We start from the raw sequence: 18,870 nt of genomic DNA on the forward strand, positions 1-18,870 counted from the left end.
TACTGTACATTATTTAGACGTTACACCTTCATTCTGCCATGACACCACAGGTGAGCCAGGACACTAGCACTGTGCCCCAGAGTGCCATAATGCCATAACACCACAGGTGAGCCAGGAGACTAGCAATGTGCCACAGAGTGCCATAATGCCATGACACCACAGGTGAGCCAGGACACTAGCACTGTGCCCCAGAGTGCCATAATGCCATGACACCACAGATGAGCCAAGACACTAGCACTGTGCCCCAGAGTGCCATAATGTCATGACACCACAGGTGAGCCAGGACACTAGCACTGTGCCATAATGCCATGACACCACAGGTGAGCCAGGACACTGTGCCCCAGAGTGCCATAATGCCATGACACCACAGATGAGCCAGGACACTAGCACTGTGCCCCAGTGCCATAATGCCATGACACCACAGATGAGCCAGGACACTAGCAATGTGCCACAGAGTGCCATAATGCCATGACACCACAGATGAGCCAGGACACTAGCACTGTGCCCCAGAGTGCCATAATGCCATGACACCACAGGTGAGCCAGGACACTAGCACTGTGCACCAGAGTGCCATAATGCCATGACACCACAGGTGAGCCAGGACACTAGCACTGTGCCCCAGAGTGCCATAATGCCATGACACCACAGGTGAGCCAAGACACTAGCACTGTGCCCCAGAGTGCCATAATGCCATGACACCACAGATGAGCCAGGACACTAGCACTGTGCCCCAGAGTGTCATAATGCCATGACACCACAGGTGAGCCAGGACACTAGCACTGTGCACCAGAGTGCCATAATGCCATGACACCACAGATGAGCCAAGACACTAGCACTGTGCCCCAGAGTGCCATAATGTAAACAGCCATGAAAAATACAGTTGAAAACTAGGTAGGTAATGTGGTCTACAGTTTATCATGAGATACTCCACCTCAGGCGAGCAATAGCTGGAGACAGACATCCTTAGCTATTCTGCACCAGCTGTTGTTTACAAAAATACATAGTCCGCCGCCCCTTGTCTTACCAGACGCCGCTGTTCTATCCTGCCGGTAGAGTGTATAACCAGCCAGCTGTATGTTGATAGTGTCGTCGTTCAGCCACGACTCAGTGAAGCATAAGATGTTACAGTTTTTAATGTCCTGTTGGTAGTTTAATCTTCCGCGTAGGTCATATATTTGATGGTCCAAAGATTGCACGTTTGCTATCAGAATGGTAGGAAGTGGGGGTCTATTCGATCACCTACGAATTCTCAGGAGGCAGCCCGCCCTTTGCCCTCTTTTTCTCCTCCTCCTCTTCACGCAAATCATGGGGATCTGGGCCTGTTCCCGAGAAAGCAGTATATCATTCTGTAAAATCACAGGGATCTGGGCCTATTCCCGAGAAAGCAGTATATCATTCAAGTTGGCCTCGTCAGACTCATTTAAGGGAAAAAAAGGATTCTGACAGTCTGTGGTGAGTAATCACAGTCCTGATGTCCAGAAGATATTTTCGGTCGTAAGAGATGGTAGCGGCAACATTATGTACAAAATAAGATTAAAACAACAAAAGTTTACAAACAACGCAAATAAACAAGCAAAAAACACAATCGGTTGGGGACAGGTAAAACGTCTGCCTTCTTCTCCGGCGCCATCTTGTATATCTGTGGATGTCTGCCTTCTTCTCCGGCGCCATCTTGTATATCTGTGGGTGTCTGCCTTCTTCTCCGGCGCCATCTTGTATATCTGTGGGTGTCTGCCTTCTTCTCCGGCGCCATCTTGTATATCTGTGGGTGTCTGCCTTCTTCTCCGGCGCCATCTTGTATATCTGTGGATGTCTGCCTTCTTCTCCGGCGCCATCTTGTATATCTGTGGGTGTCTGCCTTCTTCTCCGGCGCCATCTTGTATATCTGTGGGTGTCTGCCTTCTTCTCCGGCGCCATCTTGTATATCTGTGGGTGTCTGCCTTCTTCTCCGGCGCCATCTTGTATATCTGTGGGTGTCTGCCTTCTTCTCCGGCGCCATCTTGTATATCTGTGGGTGTCTGCCTTCTTCTCCGGCGCCATCTTGTATATCTGTGGGTGTCTGCCTTCTTCTCCGGCGCCATCTTGTATATCTGTGGGTGTCTGCCTTCTTCTCCGGCGCCATCTTGTATATCTGTGGGTGTCTGCCTTCTTCTCCGGCGCCATCTTGTATATCTGTGGGTGTCTGCCTTCTTCTCCGGCGCCATCTTGTATATCTGTGGGTGTCTGCCTTCTTCTCCGGCGCCATCTTGTATATCTGTGGGTGTCTGCCTTCTTCTCCGGCGCCATCTTGTATATCTGTGGGTGTCTGCCTTTTTCTCCGGCGCCATCTTGTATATCTGTCTATAGGTGTCTGCCTTCTTCTCCGGCGCCATCTTGTATATCTGTGTGTGTCCGTAGGGCAGCAGTATTAGCTGTCCAGAATAGTGGACGGTCAGGTAACAGGATCTCATCTGTCCTGCTCCCTACAATCTCTGTCACTTCCTGAGCCTACATCTGAGAGACAGTACCACAGTAGTTGTCACGGCAGCAGTCAAATTATACCCCAATCGCTAGGAGAACGATAACATGGCGTCTGTGTTGTGATTGACATGTAATCTGACATGTAATCTATGAACTTCAAATCTTACATGCACTGTAAATACAGTGGTGCAGCCTACCTTGAGAAAAGTGATGTTCCAGCCCTCGTAGGTCAGTCCATAGACTGAGGAGGACACCAGTCCAGGTTTTTGTTCCAGCTCTCGTAGGTCAGTCCATAGACTGAGGAGGACACCAGTCCAGGTTTTTGTTCCAGCTCTCGTAGGTCAGTCCATAGACTGAGGAGGACACCAGTCCAGGTTTTTGTTCCAGCTCTCGTAGGTCAGTCCATAGACTGAGGAGGACACCAGTCCAGGTTTGTGTTCCAGCCCTCGTAGGTCAGTCTATAGACTGAGGAGGACACCAGTCCAGGTTTTTGTTCCAGCTCTCGTAGGTCAGTCTATGAGACTGAGGAGGACACCAGTCCATGTTTTTGTTCCAGCCCTCATAGGTCAGTCTATAGACTGAGGAGGACACCAGTCCATGTTTTTGTTCCAGCCCTCATAGGTCAGTCTATAGACTGAGGAGGACACCAGTCCAGATTAGTTGAATAATCCATGGCTGTGTTTTGTATTAGCTAACCGGTAATGGAATCATAGTTATCACATATCTAGTGTACAAACGTTAAAAGGAGGAGGTCAAAAGGGGGGTGAGTGTAACGGATGTGAAACGGCTAGCTTAGTTAGCGGTGCGCGCTAAATCGCGTTTCAATCGGTGACGTCAATCGCTCTGAGACCTTGAAGTAGTGGTTTCCCTTGCTCTGCAAGGGCTGCGGCTTTTGTGGAGCGATGGGTAACGATGCTTCGAGGGGTGACTGTTGTTGATGTGTGCAGGGGGTTCTCGCCCGGGTATGGGCGAGGGGACCGTCTATTATACTGTTACATCTACATAGATGCTCTCAGAGCATCTATACATAAGAGTAAACACATGGGAGAGAGGACTCAACAGAGCATTGTCCATCAGTGGCTGAATAAATGTTCCATTCATGGTTTCCAGATACACCGTCACGCTAGGTTAGTCACGCTTCTTGAATGGACTCACGTGCTCAGCGCTCCGCCCCCCAATGGACCATGAAAAACAAGACGCGTGAAGTTTTCAGAGTTGTGTCTGAGATCCGGCTCGCAATGTTGGGAACGTTACATCTTAAAATATTTATTTCGTGGTAAAAACCGGAGGAAAATTGTAAAGATATTCTTCGGGTAATCAGATGTGCTGGATGACAGTTCTTGGGTCTGATGGGGGCGTTGTATAGTTGTTGTTGGCGGAGTTACCGCAATCTTGATGAGAACCTAGATGAGAAGAACGCTATATTACGGTGAGAGTATTATTGTTTTATGAACGATATATTACGTTAAGAGTATTATTGTTTTTTTTTTAAATTGTAGGCTTTATTAAAACAGCATGATAATCCATTCTAGTCTATTTCATTCAGATCTACAGATTCTTCTGAATGGGAATATATATATATATATAGCATAGTCTATTTTTTTAAATCTTGGCACACTGCCCGGAGATATAAACAAGCAGCGTCTGTGAAGCCTCTGTAATCTGGTATGTAGGCTATGTTTAGGAGAATCTCTCAGTCAGCATGTGTTCAGGCTATTTCTTTCCTGAATCACAGCATTGACATGGCAAGGAGGGTCAAATTAGTGATATTGGAACTATAAGGGCACCCAGAACCAAATCTGTGACGAGAGAGAGACTACCTCAACATGAACTTGAATGCACCTCTCTGGTCCTCCAGATATGAGACTTCCAAAATGCAGAGCATCAGGACTCAGACCTCCAGAGCCTGCATGTCCAGCCACAGTGACCCAAGCCCGGGTCAGGAGGGCCTGTCTTGGAGGACAGAGGAGCAGGAGTGGATCCCCTGGAGCAGCCCCAGGACCTCCGTGGGAGATGCAGAGTCGGACGGAGAGCTCCAAGCCTTTATCACGATGAGGAACGAGGCAGATACGTACACAGAGGTGAGAGAGACACGACCTGCACCTGAGCTGGGGAAAAGATATTACCCGATACAGAGCTTGGTTAGGGCACAACCTGTCCACTCAGTTACACTGAAGGTGTGGTGGTGTAAAGTACTGAAGTAAAAATACTGTAAAGTACTACTTAAGTAGTTTTCTGGGGGTATCAGTACTTTACTATTTATATTTTGGACAGCTTTTACTTTAACTTCACCTCATTCCTAAAGAAAATAATGTACTTTTTACTCCGTACATTTTCCATGACACCCAAAACTACGCAACTAGTGACAATGCACAGGAAAATGGTCCATTTCACACACTTATCAACAGAACATCCCTGGTCATCCCTACTGCCTCTGATCTGGAGGACTCACTAAACAGAGAACATCCCTGGCCCTCCCTACTACCTCTGATCTGGAGGACTCACTAAACAGAGAACATCCCTGGTCATCCCTACTGCCTCTGATCTGGCGGACTCACTAAACAGAGAACATCCCTGGTCTTCCCTACTACCTCTGATCTGGAGGACTCACTAAACAGAGAACATCCCTGGCCATCCCTAATGCCGCTTATCTGGAGGACTCACTAAATAGAGAACCTCCCTGGTCATCCCTACTGCCTCTGATCTGGAGGACTCACTAAACAGAGAACATCCCTGGTCTTCCCTACTGCCTCTGATCTGGAGGACTCACTAAACAGAGAACATCCCTGGTCATCTCTACTGCCTCTGATGGTCAGTCCATATCCTTCTGCCCCTTCTCTGTCCTCTGATGGTCAGTCCATATCCTTCTGCCCCCTCTCTGACCTCTGATAGTCAGTCCATATCCTTCCGCCCCTTCTATGACCTCTGATAGTCAGTCCATATCCTTCCGCCTCCTCTCTGTCCTGATAGTCAGTCCATATCCTTCCGCCCCTTCTCTGTCCTCTGATAGTCAGTCCATATCCTTCCACCCCTTCTCTGTCCTCTGATAGTCAGTCAGTCCATATCCTTCCCTCCCTTCTCTGTCCTCTGATAGTCAGTCCATATCCTTCCGCACCCTCTCTGTCCTCTGATAGTCAGTCCATATCCTTCCCTCCCTTCTCTGTCCTCTGATAGTCAGTCCATATCCTTCCCTCCCTTCTCTGTCCTCTGATAGTCAGTCAGTCCATATCCTTCCGCCCCTTCTCTGTCCTCTGATAGTCAGTCCATATCCTTCCGCCCCTTCTCTGTCCTCTGATAGTCAGTCAGTCCATATCCTTCCCTCCCTTCTCTGTCCTCTGATAGTCAGTCCATATCCTTCTGCACCCTCTCTGTCCTCTGATAGTCAGTCCATATCCTTCCCTCCCTTCTCTGTCCTCTGATAGTCAGTCCATATCCTTCCGCCCCTTCTCTGTCCTTTGATAGTCAGTCAGTCCATATCCTTCTGCCTCCTCTCTGTCCTCTGATAGTCAGTCAGTCCATATCCTTCTGCCTCCTCTCTGTCCTCTGATAGTCAGTCCATATCCTTCCGCACCCTCTCTGACCTCTGATAGTCAGTCAGTCCATATCCTTCCGCCCCTTCTCTGTCCTCTGATAGTCAGTCCATATCCTTCCACCCCTTCTCTGTCCTCTGATAGTCAGTCAGTCCATATCCTTCCCTCCCTTCTCTGTCCTCTGATAGTCAGTCCATATCCTTCCGCACCCTCTCTGTCCTCTGATAGTCAGTCCATATCCTTCCCTCCCTTCTCTGTCCTCTGATAGTCAGTCCATATCCTTCCCTCCCTTCTCTGTCCTCTGATAGTCAGTCAGTCCATATCCTTCCGCCCCTTCTCTGTCCTCTGATAGTCAGTCCATATCCTTCTGCCTCCTCTCTGTCCTCTGATAGTCAGTCAGTCCATATCCTTCTGCCTCCTCTCTGTCCTCTGATAGTCAGTCCATATCCTTCCGCCCCTTCTCTGTCCTCTGATAGTCAGTCCATATCCTTCCACCCCTTCTCTGTCCTTTGATAGTCAGTCAGTCCATATCCTTCTGCCTCCTCTCTGTCCTCTGATAGTCAGTCAGTCCATATCCTTCTGCCTCCTCTCTGTCCTCTGATAGTCAGTCTATATCCTTCTGCCCCTTCTCTGTCCTCTGATAGTCAGTCCATATCCTTCTGCCCCTTGTCTGTCCTCTGATAGTCAGTCCATATCCTTCCACCCCTGACATCACAGAGCTGAACTGTTGGTCACTGCTGACGTCACGGAGCTGAACTGTTGGTCACTGCTGATATCACGGAGCTGGACTGTTGGTCACTGCTGACGTCACTGGGGATTAGAGTCCTACAGAGTCCAGGCTGGGGATTAGAGTCCTACGGAGTCCAGGCTGGGGATTAAGAATAATTAACCCTCTGAGTTTGAGATATGCGCATGAGCACACACTCAGTTGGGTCTTCTCTGTACATTTCTCACTCTCAGGGCAGCATCATGTTTATACTGACTCACCTCAATTAAATCATTCAATCAGAGATGTCGAACACAGAGTTCTTTCATATAGGGTATTTATGACACTCATGGAGGCTACATGTAGGGCACAATATTGGAGTTTACCAAGGCCTAGAAAGGGGACAATTTTACCTAGGCCTAGAAAGGCGTCCATCTTCCAAGGCCTAGAAGGCGCCCATCTTCCAAGGCCTAGAAGGGGACCATCTTCCAAGGCCTAGAAAGGGGACCATCTTCCAAGGCCTAGAAAGGGGACCATCTTCCAAGGCCTAGAAGGGGACCATCTTCCAAGGCCTAGAAAGGGGACCACCTTACCAGGTTGAGTTAGTCTCAGTGATGGCCTAACCACTTCTCAGATCTGTTTCTGCTGTCTTGCCAACTCCCGTCTATGTTTGGGTCAAATCAAAGCTGGTCCAGACCGGACCAAATCTGAACCAAACATAGACGTGTATGATTGGTTCAGATTGGGCCAAACCGGTCCAAAAACCATTTTCCGTGGACGTGGAAATCAAGACCAAAACAATACGTCCAAAATGCAGATGTGTCGGTCCGTGCTTACTGGGGTGTAGCCTACAGTTTCGCCTGAAATAGAATTTGAGGAGAATTCCCATCTATGTGGTAGGCCCACCGTTTGTAAAACACCCCAAAAAAGACAGCCGATCTAGACCGGTCTAAAAAAAGACCTCCAGAAGACGTCGGCGTCGGTCCGTGCATACTGGGGTGTATGTCGCCTGCAATGAAATTTTATGAATGCCAAGGCCTAGAAGGCGTCCATCTTAAATATTTTATGTCCCTGCCTTTGACAAAGTGGGCACTGCTCACATAAAAAAAAGCCCTCATGCCATTGGTTGAGAGAAGTGTCATTAGTTTTGGGGGGTAGAATTATGAGGTTTTATTTTTTTCACCCCTTTTTCTCCCCAATTTAGTTAGTTGGTTCATTCATTCATTTATAATACATAGCTTATTTATTTTATTTTTAAAATGTTACCCCTTTTTCTCCCCAATTTCGTGGTGTCCAATTGTGTTACTAGCTACTATCTTGTCTCATCACTACAACTCCCGTACGGGCTCGGGAGAGACGAAGGTTGAAAGTCATGCGTCCTCCGATACACAACCCAACCAAGCCGCACTGCTTCTTAACACAGCGCGCATCCAACCCGGAAGCCAGCCACACCAATGTGTCGGAGGAAACACCTGGCACGCCACAGGGGTTGCTGGTGCGCGATGAGACAAGGACATCCCTACCGGCCAAGCCCTCCCTAACCCGGACGACGCTGAGCCAATTGTGCGTCGCCCCACGGACCTCCCGGTCGTGGCCGGTTACGACAGAGCCTGGGCGCGAACCCAGAGTCTCTGGTGGCACAGCCGTCCCTTAACCACTGCGCCACCCGGGAGGCCCATTATTATTATTATGAGGTTTAATGTGTTGTTGGAGACTTGGTCAGTTTAGCTCAGAAAATGCCGCCCTCGTCAGTCTGCCTAACGAGCGGGCCGGCCCTGAGTCTGAGGCTTGTTGTGGGACTATACTGATTAAGGGTATTTTTATTGGTTGTTTTGTCTGTGTGTTTGTTTGACGTCTTTATGCATCTGTTTGTCTATTTTTTGTAAACTATTATTCCCGTCTGTTGTTTTTAACTTTCTTTTCTTGTGTGATATATTGATGTATTTGTGTATTTTTGTGTATTTTTTTGTGTAAAAGCCTCACAAATGAACAATCTCCCGTGACATGTGATCTCTAGAAACTATCAGTGCACGGATTCCTGAAGTGAAAGGATAATCGACATATTAAATAGCGTGGCCAGGTCAGCATTGTTGCTGCGGTGGACACAACTGGCACTATGTTGGGAATAACAGCACAGGACCGTGACTCATTGTGTTAGCGATGCCTTGTTGACTGAGATATATCAGCCAGCAGTTGAACGATTAACAACAACTTTACCTCTGCCCCAGATAGCACACCGACACCTCGTCGACGTCGGCCCGATGACATCATACTACATCGGCACAGAGAGCATTTACACATTGGCAAGACGTCGCAGTCGCCCTTCAGCCGTTGTTTGGGACGGTGCCAAATGTCACCCATGTCAAAGATGCTCGACAGACGACATTCACAAAAATACCTTTTTATTTCAGGTCGGATCCAACAGCAAATTCTGTTTCACTACACGATTGGAATGACCCTTTACCAAATGAGTGTAAACATCGAATTTGAATGGAAAATATAAGATATAAATATAAGGCTAAATTATACAGGCAATAATAAAACGCTTTATGTTTATGGACCTAAACATGTATTTAAATAATAATAAATTGGTGGTAAACATTTATTTAAGCCTATAAGCCTTCTACAGATCTCTGATAAATGCCCAACCATGACATCGAACATGTTTGAGAGAAGGCAGATATTCAAGCATTGTGACACACAATGACATACAAAGTCTACACTATTCTGCGCTGCTGAGAGACCGCGTGACGGCGATGCTGAGAGACCGCGTGACGGCGATGCCGAGAGACCGCGTGACGTCGCTGCCGAGAGACCGTGTGACGGCGATGTTGAGAGACCGCGTGACGGCGATGCCGAGAGACCGCGTGACGGCGATGTTGAGTGACGGCGATGCCGAGAGACCGTGTGACGGCGATGCCGAGCGACCGCGTGACGGCGATGCTGAGAGACCGCGTGACGGCGATGCCGAGAGACCGCATGACGGCGATGCCGAGAGACCGCGTGACGGCGATGCCGAGAGACCGCGTGACGGCGATGCCGAGAGACCGCGTGACGGCGATGTTGAGAGACCGCGTGACGGCGATGTTGAGAGACCGTGTGACGGCGATGCTGAGCGACCGCGTGACGGCGATGCTGAGAGACCGGGTGACGTGCAGCGTGCCTGCATTTTGTCCTCCCACACCCTCTCGACGTCGACGAGATGCATGTGTGCTATCTGGGCTGTGTCTCTGTTTAATGTGTGTGTGTGTGTGTGTTTGTTTGTTTATCAGGAGTGGGAGAAGCTCAACTATGACATCCATAGTCTGAGGTACACCAAACGAGAGACCAGCAGCCGATGGAAGAAGATTCTAACACAGCTAGGTCAGATCAAGTTTGTAGAGATAATCTCCTCTCTTCAGATTCTAACACAGCTAGGTCAGATCAAGTTTGTAGAGATAATCTCCTCTCTTCAGATTCTAACACAGCTAGGTTAGATAAAGTTTGTAGAGATAATCTCCTCTCTTCAGATTCTAACACAGCTAGGTCACATAATGTTTGTAGAGATAATCTCCTCTCTTCAGATTCTAACACAGCTAGGTCACATAATGTTTGTAGAGATAATCTCCTCTCTTCAGATTCTAACACAGCTAGGTCAGATAATGTTTGTAGAGATAATCTCCTCTCTTCAAATCTCAATTCCTTAACCTTTTCCTTTCTGCTGCTCTCTATGTACATGGCCTTCAGAAAGTATTCACACATCTTGATTTTTTCCACATTTTGTTGGGTTAAAATGAATTAAGGATTGGACTCTTTTTTCTTTTCGCCTAAAATGTCATACCCAAATCTAACTGCCTGTAGCTCAGGACCTGAAGCAAGGATATGCATATTTCTGATACCATTTGAAAGGACATTACAGAGTATTTTGTGTAGATTGTTGACATAATAAATGACAATTTAAACCCACGTGAATCCGACACAACAAAGATGAGTGAAAGCATCGTTCTTGTCGTGTTCCTTCATTTCAGCCGTCTCAACAAAACACAACAACAGAGCACTGTGCAAAATCAGTCTCCATTTGACATAGATGTATATTAACATTCTGAGGAGCCCAATGCTTGTGTTGTGTACTGGGTCGATGCCTTTTTCCAACCCCTGAACACAATGTTTCAGTTGCAGTATTATTGAGTTGAACATTCTAATTGTTGATTCTATGTGGCGTCTCCGGCCTGGTTGTTTGTACTGGTTCTTGTGTCCCCTATAGGCTACCAGCGTGAGGTTGACTCTCTCCTGACGGTGAACAGACAGCTGTTACAGACAACACTGAGTGAATCTGATAACCTGAACAGAGCCAGACAGCTGTTACAGACCACTCTGGACCACTCTAGTTTGTTCCCACGAGGAGTGGCTAGCACAGACAGATACCTCTTTGTTATGGTACTGCTGTCCTACTGCTACGCACGCACGCACACACACACACACACACACACACACACACACACACACACACACACCTATTTACCAGGGGGGGGGGGGAGTAATCTAATGGACAATAATGAAGGGGAGAAATATTCAAGCTACTAATGTCTACTTGTTGTTTTCTCTCTTCTTTCCTGTCTTCTCCTCCTCCCTCCTCTCTTCTCCTCCTTTCCTCTCTTCTCCACCTCTCCTCCCTCCTCTCCTCTGTTCTCCTCCTCTCTTCTCATTCTCTCCTCTCCTCCATCCTCTCTTCTCCTCCTTTCTTCTCTTCTCAACCTCTCCTCCCTCCTCTCCTCTGTTCTCCTCTTCTCATTCTCTCTTCTCCGCCTCTCCTCTCTTCTCCTCATTTCCTCTCTTCTCCTCCATCCTCTCTTCTCCACCTCTCCTCTCTTCTCCACCTTTCCTCCCTCCTCTTCTCCTTCTTTCCTCTCTTCTCCTCTCTTCTCCTCCCTTCTCTCCTCTCCTTACTTCTCCTGCTTTCTCTCCTCTCTTCTCCTCTACAAGGATCGCTTGGTGTCTCTGGATAGTGCAGAGGATTTCATCAGACTGGCGAAGGAGAAATACCCAAAGAGAGAGAGTTGTGAATGTAGAGACAGAATGTAGAGACAGAATGTAGAGACAGAATGGAGAGACAGAATGGAGAGACAGAATGGAGAGAGTTGTGAATGAGAGACAGAATGGAGAGAGTTGTGAATGAGAGACAGAATGGAGAGAGTTGTGAATGAGAGACAGAATGTAGAGACAGAATGGAGAGAGTTGTGAATGAGAGACAGAATGGAGAGACAGAATGGAGAGACAGAATGGAGAGAGTTGTGAATGAGAGACAGAATGGAGAGACAGAATGGAGAGACAGAATGGAGAGAGTTGTGAATGAGAGACAGAATGGAGAGACAGAATGGAGAGACAGAATGGAGAGAGTTGTGAATGAGAGACAGAATGGAGAGACAGAATGGAGAGTTGTGAATGAGAGACAGAATGGAGAGACAGAATGGAGAGAGTTGTGAATGAGAGACAGAATGTAGAGACAGAATGTAGAGACAGAATGGAGAGAGTTGTGAATGAGAGACAGAATGGAGAGACAGAATGGAGAGACAGAATGGAGAGAGTTGTGAATGAGAGACAGAATGAAGAGACAGAATGGAGAGAGGGTGTTTTGTGCTCCTCGTTCCGGCACTAGAAGGAATGTGAAGATCACGGACGTCCCTTTATGTAGACACTTTAACTGATTCTAACTGACCTCCTCACATGTTATATTAGAACGTCTAATGTGCCTACACAAGTCATTTTCTACACAAGTTGTTGTATGTGTTTCATAGTTTCAGTATTGTTATGGCAACAACAACAAACATTGTAAAATTGTCTGTAATATTTAACCGTTGTATCAGTCTGAAAGGATACTTCTGATACAGCGTTTTTTTCTTTTTAACAAGAACTAAACATTTTAATTGATTAACTAAATTGATTCTCTCGATGTCTATCAATGTCACCTGAACAGACAGTTCGTGTCACAGCTGCTGGTATTTCAATCAAATGTATTTATAAAGCCCGTTTCACATCAGCCGATGTCACAAAGTTCTGTATAGAAACCCAGCCTAAAACCCCAAACACAACAAGCAATGCAGATGGAGAGGCATATCATGTACCGGCATTATCTGACCAGTAGAGGGCGCCATTTGTCCTCATCCACGAGTAGACAACCCAGGCAGTAGGCCAGCAAGACCTCAGGATCACAAAACCTTCACGCCCGGGTCACAAAACCTTCACGTCACGGTCACAAAACCTTCACACCAGGGTTACAAAACCTTCACGCCCGGGTCACAAAACCTTCACGTCTGACCTCCAGCACCTCAGTAGACAGGAAATAGGAGGCTGCTCTCCAGCACCTCAGTAGACAGGAGACAGGAAATAGGAGACTGTTGTCCAGCACATTACAGAGCTATGATGAACTATGAGCTGACCTGTAGGTCCCAGGCAGTGGATGGATTACATTTTTTAGTTTTTCAAGGAAGACCTAGCCACTGTCTGCTGGGGCAGGGGTAGTGGCTGATTGAATGGCTGTTTGCTGGGGCAGTGGCTGGCTGGCTGCCTGGCTGATTGAATGGCTGTCTGCTGGGGCAGTGGCTGGATGAGAGATGGCTGGCTGGCTGGATGACAGATGGCTGGCTGGCTGGCTGGATGACAGATGGCTGGATGGCTGGATGACAGATGGATGGCTGGATGACAGATGGCTGGATGGCTGGATGACAGATGGCTGGCTGGCTGGATGACAGATGGCTGGATGGCTGGATGACAGATGGCTGGATGGATGACAGATGGCTGGCTGGATGCAAGACAGATGGCTGGCTGGATGGATGACAGTTGGCTGGCTGGATGCAAGACAGATGGCTGGATGGATGACAGATGGCTGGCTGGCAGATGGCTGGATGGATGACAGATGGCTGGATGGATGACAGATGGCTGGCTGGCTGGATGACAGATGGCTGGCTGGATGACAGATGGATGGCTGGATGACAGATGGCTGGGTGGATGCAAGACAGATGGCTGGATAGATGACAGATGGCTGGATGGATGACAGATGGCTGGCTGGATGACAGATGGCTGGATGGATGACAGATGGCTGGTTGGCTGGATGACAGATGGCTGGCTGGCTGGATGACAGATGGCTGGCTGGAGGAAAGATGGCTGGATGGATGACAGATGGCTGGCTGGCTGGATGACAGATGGGTGGCTGGATGACAGACGGCTGGCTGGATGACAGATGGCTGGCTGGATGACAGATGGGTGGCTGGATGACAGACGGCTGGCTGGATGACAGATGGCTGGCTGGATGACAGATGGCTGGATGGATGACAGATGGCTGGCTGGCTGGATGACAGATGGCTGGCTGGATGACAGATGGCTGGATATCTGGCAGTTACAGTATATTTATTACACTGGATGTACAGTGTACTTGATTACTGATAAATAAATATATATATTTATAATTAGTAGATTTTGTTATCTGTTTTTGTACTTATTTACTTATTTATAGGATATAGTGTTTTGTGGTGAGGTTTTCATATAAGCCCTTGGGCTTCCAACCACACCTGCACACCGTTTTCAAAAATGTGTTTTTAATCTGTATTGTTGTCTATCACTTGTTTAATTTGGTTCAAATAAATAATATATATATATACAAGATATGTTAAGCTCTCACCATTACCAATAACAGGGGAGGTTAGCATTGTTTGGGGGGTATGGTCTCTAACCTCTCACCATTACCAATAACAGGGGAGGTTAGCATTGTTTGGGGGGTATGGTCTCTAACCTCTCACCATTACCAATAACAGGGGAGGTTAGCATTGTTTCGGGGTATGATCTCTAACCTCTCACCATTACAATAACAGGGGAGGTTAGCATTGTTTTGGGGATATGATATCTGACCTCTCACCATTACAATAACAGGGGAGGTTAGCATTGTTTGGGGATATGATATCTGACCTCTCACCATTACCAATAACAGGAGAGGTTAGCATTGTTTCGGGGTATGATCTCTAACCTCTCACCATTACAATAACAGGGGAGGTTAGCATTGCTTGGGGATATGATATCTGACCTCTCACCATTACAATAACAGGGGAGGTTAGCATTGTTTGGGGATATGATATCTGACCTCTCACCATTACCAATAACAGGAGAGGTTAGCATTGTTTGGGGATATGATATCTGACCTCTCACCATTACCAATAACAGGGGAGGTTAGCATTGTTTGGGGATATGACATCTGACCTCTCACCATTACCAATAACAGGGGAGGTTAGCATTGTTTGGGGGATATGATATCTGTGCGTCTAACTTTCTCACTCATCATTATTCACGATTCATTCAGGATTATCTGTAATCATGGTAGCATCCACATTTAGTTAGTGCGTTCATAACCTGCTACCGAGAGACAACAGGCTGGGGATGAGATTAGCACATTCAGTATGGACACGGTAGGAAGCTTTCCTTGTTGAGCATGGATCTGATTTATCCGTATAGCCTAGAGTTGATACAGAAAGCAGATTGGGACATAGAGACGATGCTATTAAAACTCAATTGGTCTCCCTGCCCCTGTCTGGGTCTTAATCCCACTATTCAGTAGGGCAGGGACCTCTCGTCTCATCCTTACCTCACCCTAAACTTTCTCATCCTCACCCTTCTAACCCTAACCTTTCTCATCCTCACCTTATCCTCACCTCATCCACAGACAGTCTATGACCTGATGGCTTGATACAGAGAGACAGTCAGTCTATGACCTGGTTGATAAACAGAGACAGTCAGTCTATGACCTGGTTGACACACAGAGACAGTCAGTCTATGACCTGGTTGATACACAGAGACAGTCAGTCTATGACCTGGTTGACACACAGAGACAGTCAGTCTATGACCTGATGGCTTGATACAGAGAGACAGTCAGTCTATGACCTGGTTGATACACAGAGACAGTCAGTCTATGACCTGGTTGATACTCAGAGACAGTCAGTCTATGACCTGGTTGGTACTCAGAGACAGTCAGTCTATGTTCTGGTTGATACTCAGAGACAGTCAGTCTATGACCTGGTTGATACTCAGAGACAGTCAGTCTATGACCTGGTTGATACTCAGAGACAGTCAGTCTATCACCTGGTTGATACTCAGAGACAGACAGTCTATCACCTGGTTGGTACTCAGAGACAGTCAGTCTATGACCTGGTTGATAAACAGAGACAGTCAGTCTATGACCTGGTTGACACACAGAGACAGTCAGTCTATGACCTGATGGCTTGATACAGAGAGACAGACAGTCTATGACCTGATGGCTTGATACAGAGAGACAGTCAGTCTATGACCTGGTTGATACACAGAGACAGTCAGTCTATGACCTGGTTGATACTCAGAGACAGTCAGTCTATGACCTGGTTGATACACAGAGACAGTCAGTCTATGACCTGGTTGATACTCAGAGACAGTCAGTCTATCACCTGGTTGATACTCAGAGACAGACAGTCTATCACCTGGTTGATACTCAGAGACAGTCAGTCTATGACCTGGTTGATACTCAGAGACAGACAGTCTATCACCTGGTTGACACACAGAGACAGCCAGGGAGGTGGGGGGACCTCCCTGTCCCCGGGTTAGGGTGTGGCAGCGCCATCAGGATGTAGTAGAGATGGGGACGGGGTATGGGTGTAAGGAGTGTGTCATCTGGGTGAAGTAGGGCATGGCTTCAGCCATACTGTTCACCAGAGAGTGGTTGACGTGAGGTTCGTCCAGGAGGCTCCTATAGGGAACAACGACAGAAGATACAGCTATACACCAACTCCATGGTGAATAGTGGAGAGGCTGGTGAGAACATGGGAGATGTGTGTCTGGCTAGAAGGACCACTCTGAGTCTCAGGGCCTTTAAAAAATATATATTTATACTTTATTTTGTTGTTGCTGAAAGATATAACCCCACCCACTTTGCCAAAGCACAGCCCCCACACCACTATGTGTGTGTCCGGCTAGAAGGATCACTCTGAGTCTCAGGGCCTTTAAAAAAAATACAGATAGCACAGAACAGGTAGAGGGCAGAACACACACGGATCTCCTACCAAAATCAAACCCACCCCAACACCCCCTTGCTCCAACCCACCCCAAAACCAGAGTTAAGGCAGATATAAACTCAGCAAAAAAAAGAAATGTCCTCTCACTGTCAACTGCGTTTATTTTCAGCAAACTTAACATGTGTAAATATTTGTATGAACATAACGAGGGGGAAGAGAGAGAGAGACGATGTGTAGAAACAGGGTGGTGAACAGCTTTGGCACAGGAAAGCCTGAGAAAGACAAAATAAACAAAATGTTACTAAACACCACACCGTTTATTCAAACATCAAGGGCTTATAACTGCCTCGCCTGGTCCTATCTTACCATTATTTGTGTCTGAAATGGAACCCTATACTGTATGAGAGTTATACATGGCTATGGCCGAAAGTAGTGCACTACATAGGGAATAGGGCCCTATCTAAAGTAGTGCACTATATAGGGAATAGGGCCCTATCTAAAGTAGTGCACTATATAGGGAATAGGGCCCTATCTAAAGTAGTGCACTATATAGGGAATAGGGCCCTATCTAAAGTAGTGCACTACATAGGGAATAGGGCCCTATCTAAAGTAGTGCACTATATAGGGAATAGGGCCCTATCTAAAGTAGTGCACTATATAGGGAATAGGGTGTTATTGAAGACACTGTCCTGGAGAGATACAGTACCTGCTGTACAGATGACTAACCTGAAGCGTAGTTTCTGTAGTTTAATAGTTTACTATGATGGTGTTTTTGTAGCAGTAGGGTCTTAGTGAACTCCCCTCACAGCTCCCAGTCCTCCCACTTCAGCTTTCCCCAGGTCTCCACCCCCAGAAAACAGCTACTCTGGGAGGACATCTTCCTCTGGGGCTTCCCTGAATGCTGTAGGGCCTGGGCCCTGGGAGAGCTCCCCTGACCACTGCAGGGCCTGGGCCCTGGGAGAGCTCCCCTGCTGGGCCCTGGGGGAGTTCCCCTGAATGCTGCAGAGCCTGGGCCCTGGGAGAGCTCCCCTGAATGCTGCAGAGCCTGGGCCCTGGGAGAGCTCCTCTGACCACTGCAGAGCCTGGGCCCTGGGAGAGCTCCCCTAAACACTGCAGGGCCTGGGCATTGAAGGAGCTCCCCTGACCACTGCAGGGCCTGGGCCCTGGGAGAGTTCCCCTGACCACTGCAGGGCCTGGGCCCTGGGAGAGTTCCCCTGACCACTGCAGGGCCTGGGCCCTGGGAGAGCTCCCCTGACCACTGCAGAGCCTGGGCCCTGGGAGAGTTCCCCTGACCACTGCAGAGCCTGGGCCCCGGGGAGTTCCCCTGACCACTGCAGAGCCTGGGCCCCGGGGAGTTCCCCTGACCACTGCAGAGCCTGGGCCCTGGGGGAGTTCCCCTGACCAATGCAGGGCCTGGGCCCTGGGGGAGTTCCCCTGACCACTGCAGAGCCTGGGCCCTGGGGGAGTTCCCCTGACCACTGCAGGGCCTGGGCCCTGGGGGAGTTCCCCTGACCACTGCAGAGCCTGGGCCCTGGGAGAGTTCCCCTGACCACTGCAGAGCCTGGGCCCCGGGAGAGTTCCCCTGACCACTGCAGAGCCTGGGCCCCGGGAGAGTTCCCCTGACCACTGCAGAGCCTGGGCCCCGGGAGAGTTCCCCTGACCACTGCAGGGCCTGGGCCCTGGGAGAGTTCCCCTGACCACTGCAGGGCCTGGGCCCTGGGAGAGTTCCCCTGACCACTGCAGGGCCTGGGCCCTGGGAGAGTTCCCCTGACCACTGCAGGGCCTGGGCCCTGGGAGAGTTCCCCTGACCACTGCAGAGCCTGGGCCCTGGGAGAGTTCCCCTGACCACTGCAGGGCCTGGGCCCTGGGGGAGTTCCCCTGACCACTGCAGGGCCTGGGCCCTGGGAGAGTTCCCCTGACCACTGCAGGGCCTGGGCCCTGGGGGAGTTCCCCTGACCACTGCAGGGCCTGGGCCCTGGGGGAGGTCCCCTGACCACTGCAGAGCCTGGGCCCTGCGAGAGTTCCCCTGACCACTGCAGGGCCTGGGCCCTGGGAGAGTTCCCCTGACCACTGCAGAGCCTGGGCCCTGGGAGAGTTCCCCTGACCACTGCAGAGCCTGGGCCCTGGGAGAGTTCCCCTGACCACTGCAGAGCCTGGGCCCTGGGAGAGT

General features: G+C 48.8%; 1 protein-coding gene across 1 annotated transcript; it reads left to right on the forward strand.

Annotated features, from left to right (window-relative positions):
• The first annotated feature begins 3,628 nt into the window (after positions 1 to 3,628).
• Positions 3,629 to 11,806, forward strand: LOC118964335 (melanoregulin-like). The gene is made up of 5 exons (XM_036975340.1): positions 3,629 to 3,889; positions 4,319 to 4,541; positions 9,969 to 10,059; positions 10,940 to 11,112; positions 11,659 to 11,806. The coding sequence occupies exons 1-5, from the start codon at positions 3,810 to 3,812 to the stop codon at positions 11,755 to 11,757; spliced, it is 666 nt and encodes a 221-aa protein (XP_036831235.1). The 5' UTR covers positions 3,629 to 3,809; the 3' UTR covers positions 11,758 to 11,806.
• Positions 11,807 to 18,870: the final 7,064 nt, after the last annotated feature.

The sequence above is a fragment of the Oncorhynchus mykiss genome, chromosome 3, assembly GCF_013265735.2.
Source record: "Oncorhynchus mykiss isolate Arlee chromosome 3, USDA_OmykA_1.1, whole genome shotgun sequence".
NCBI lineage: Eukaryota > Metazoa > Chordata > Actinopteri > Salmoniformes > Salmonidae > Oncorhynchus > Oncorhynchus mykiss.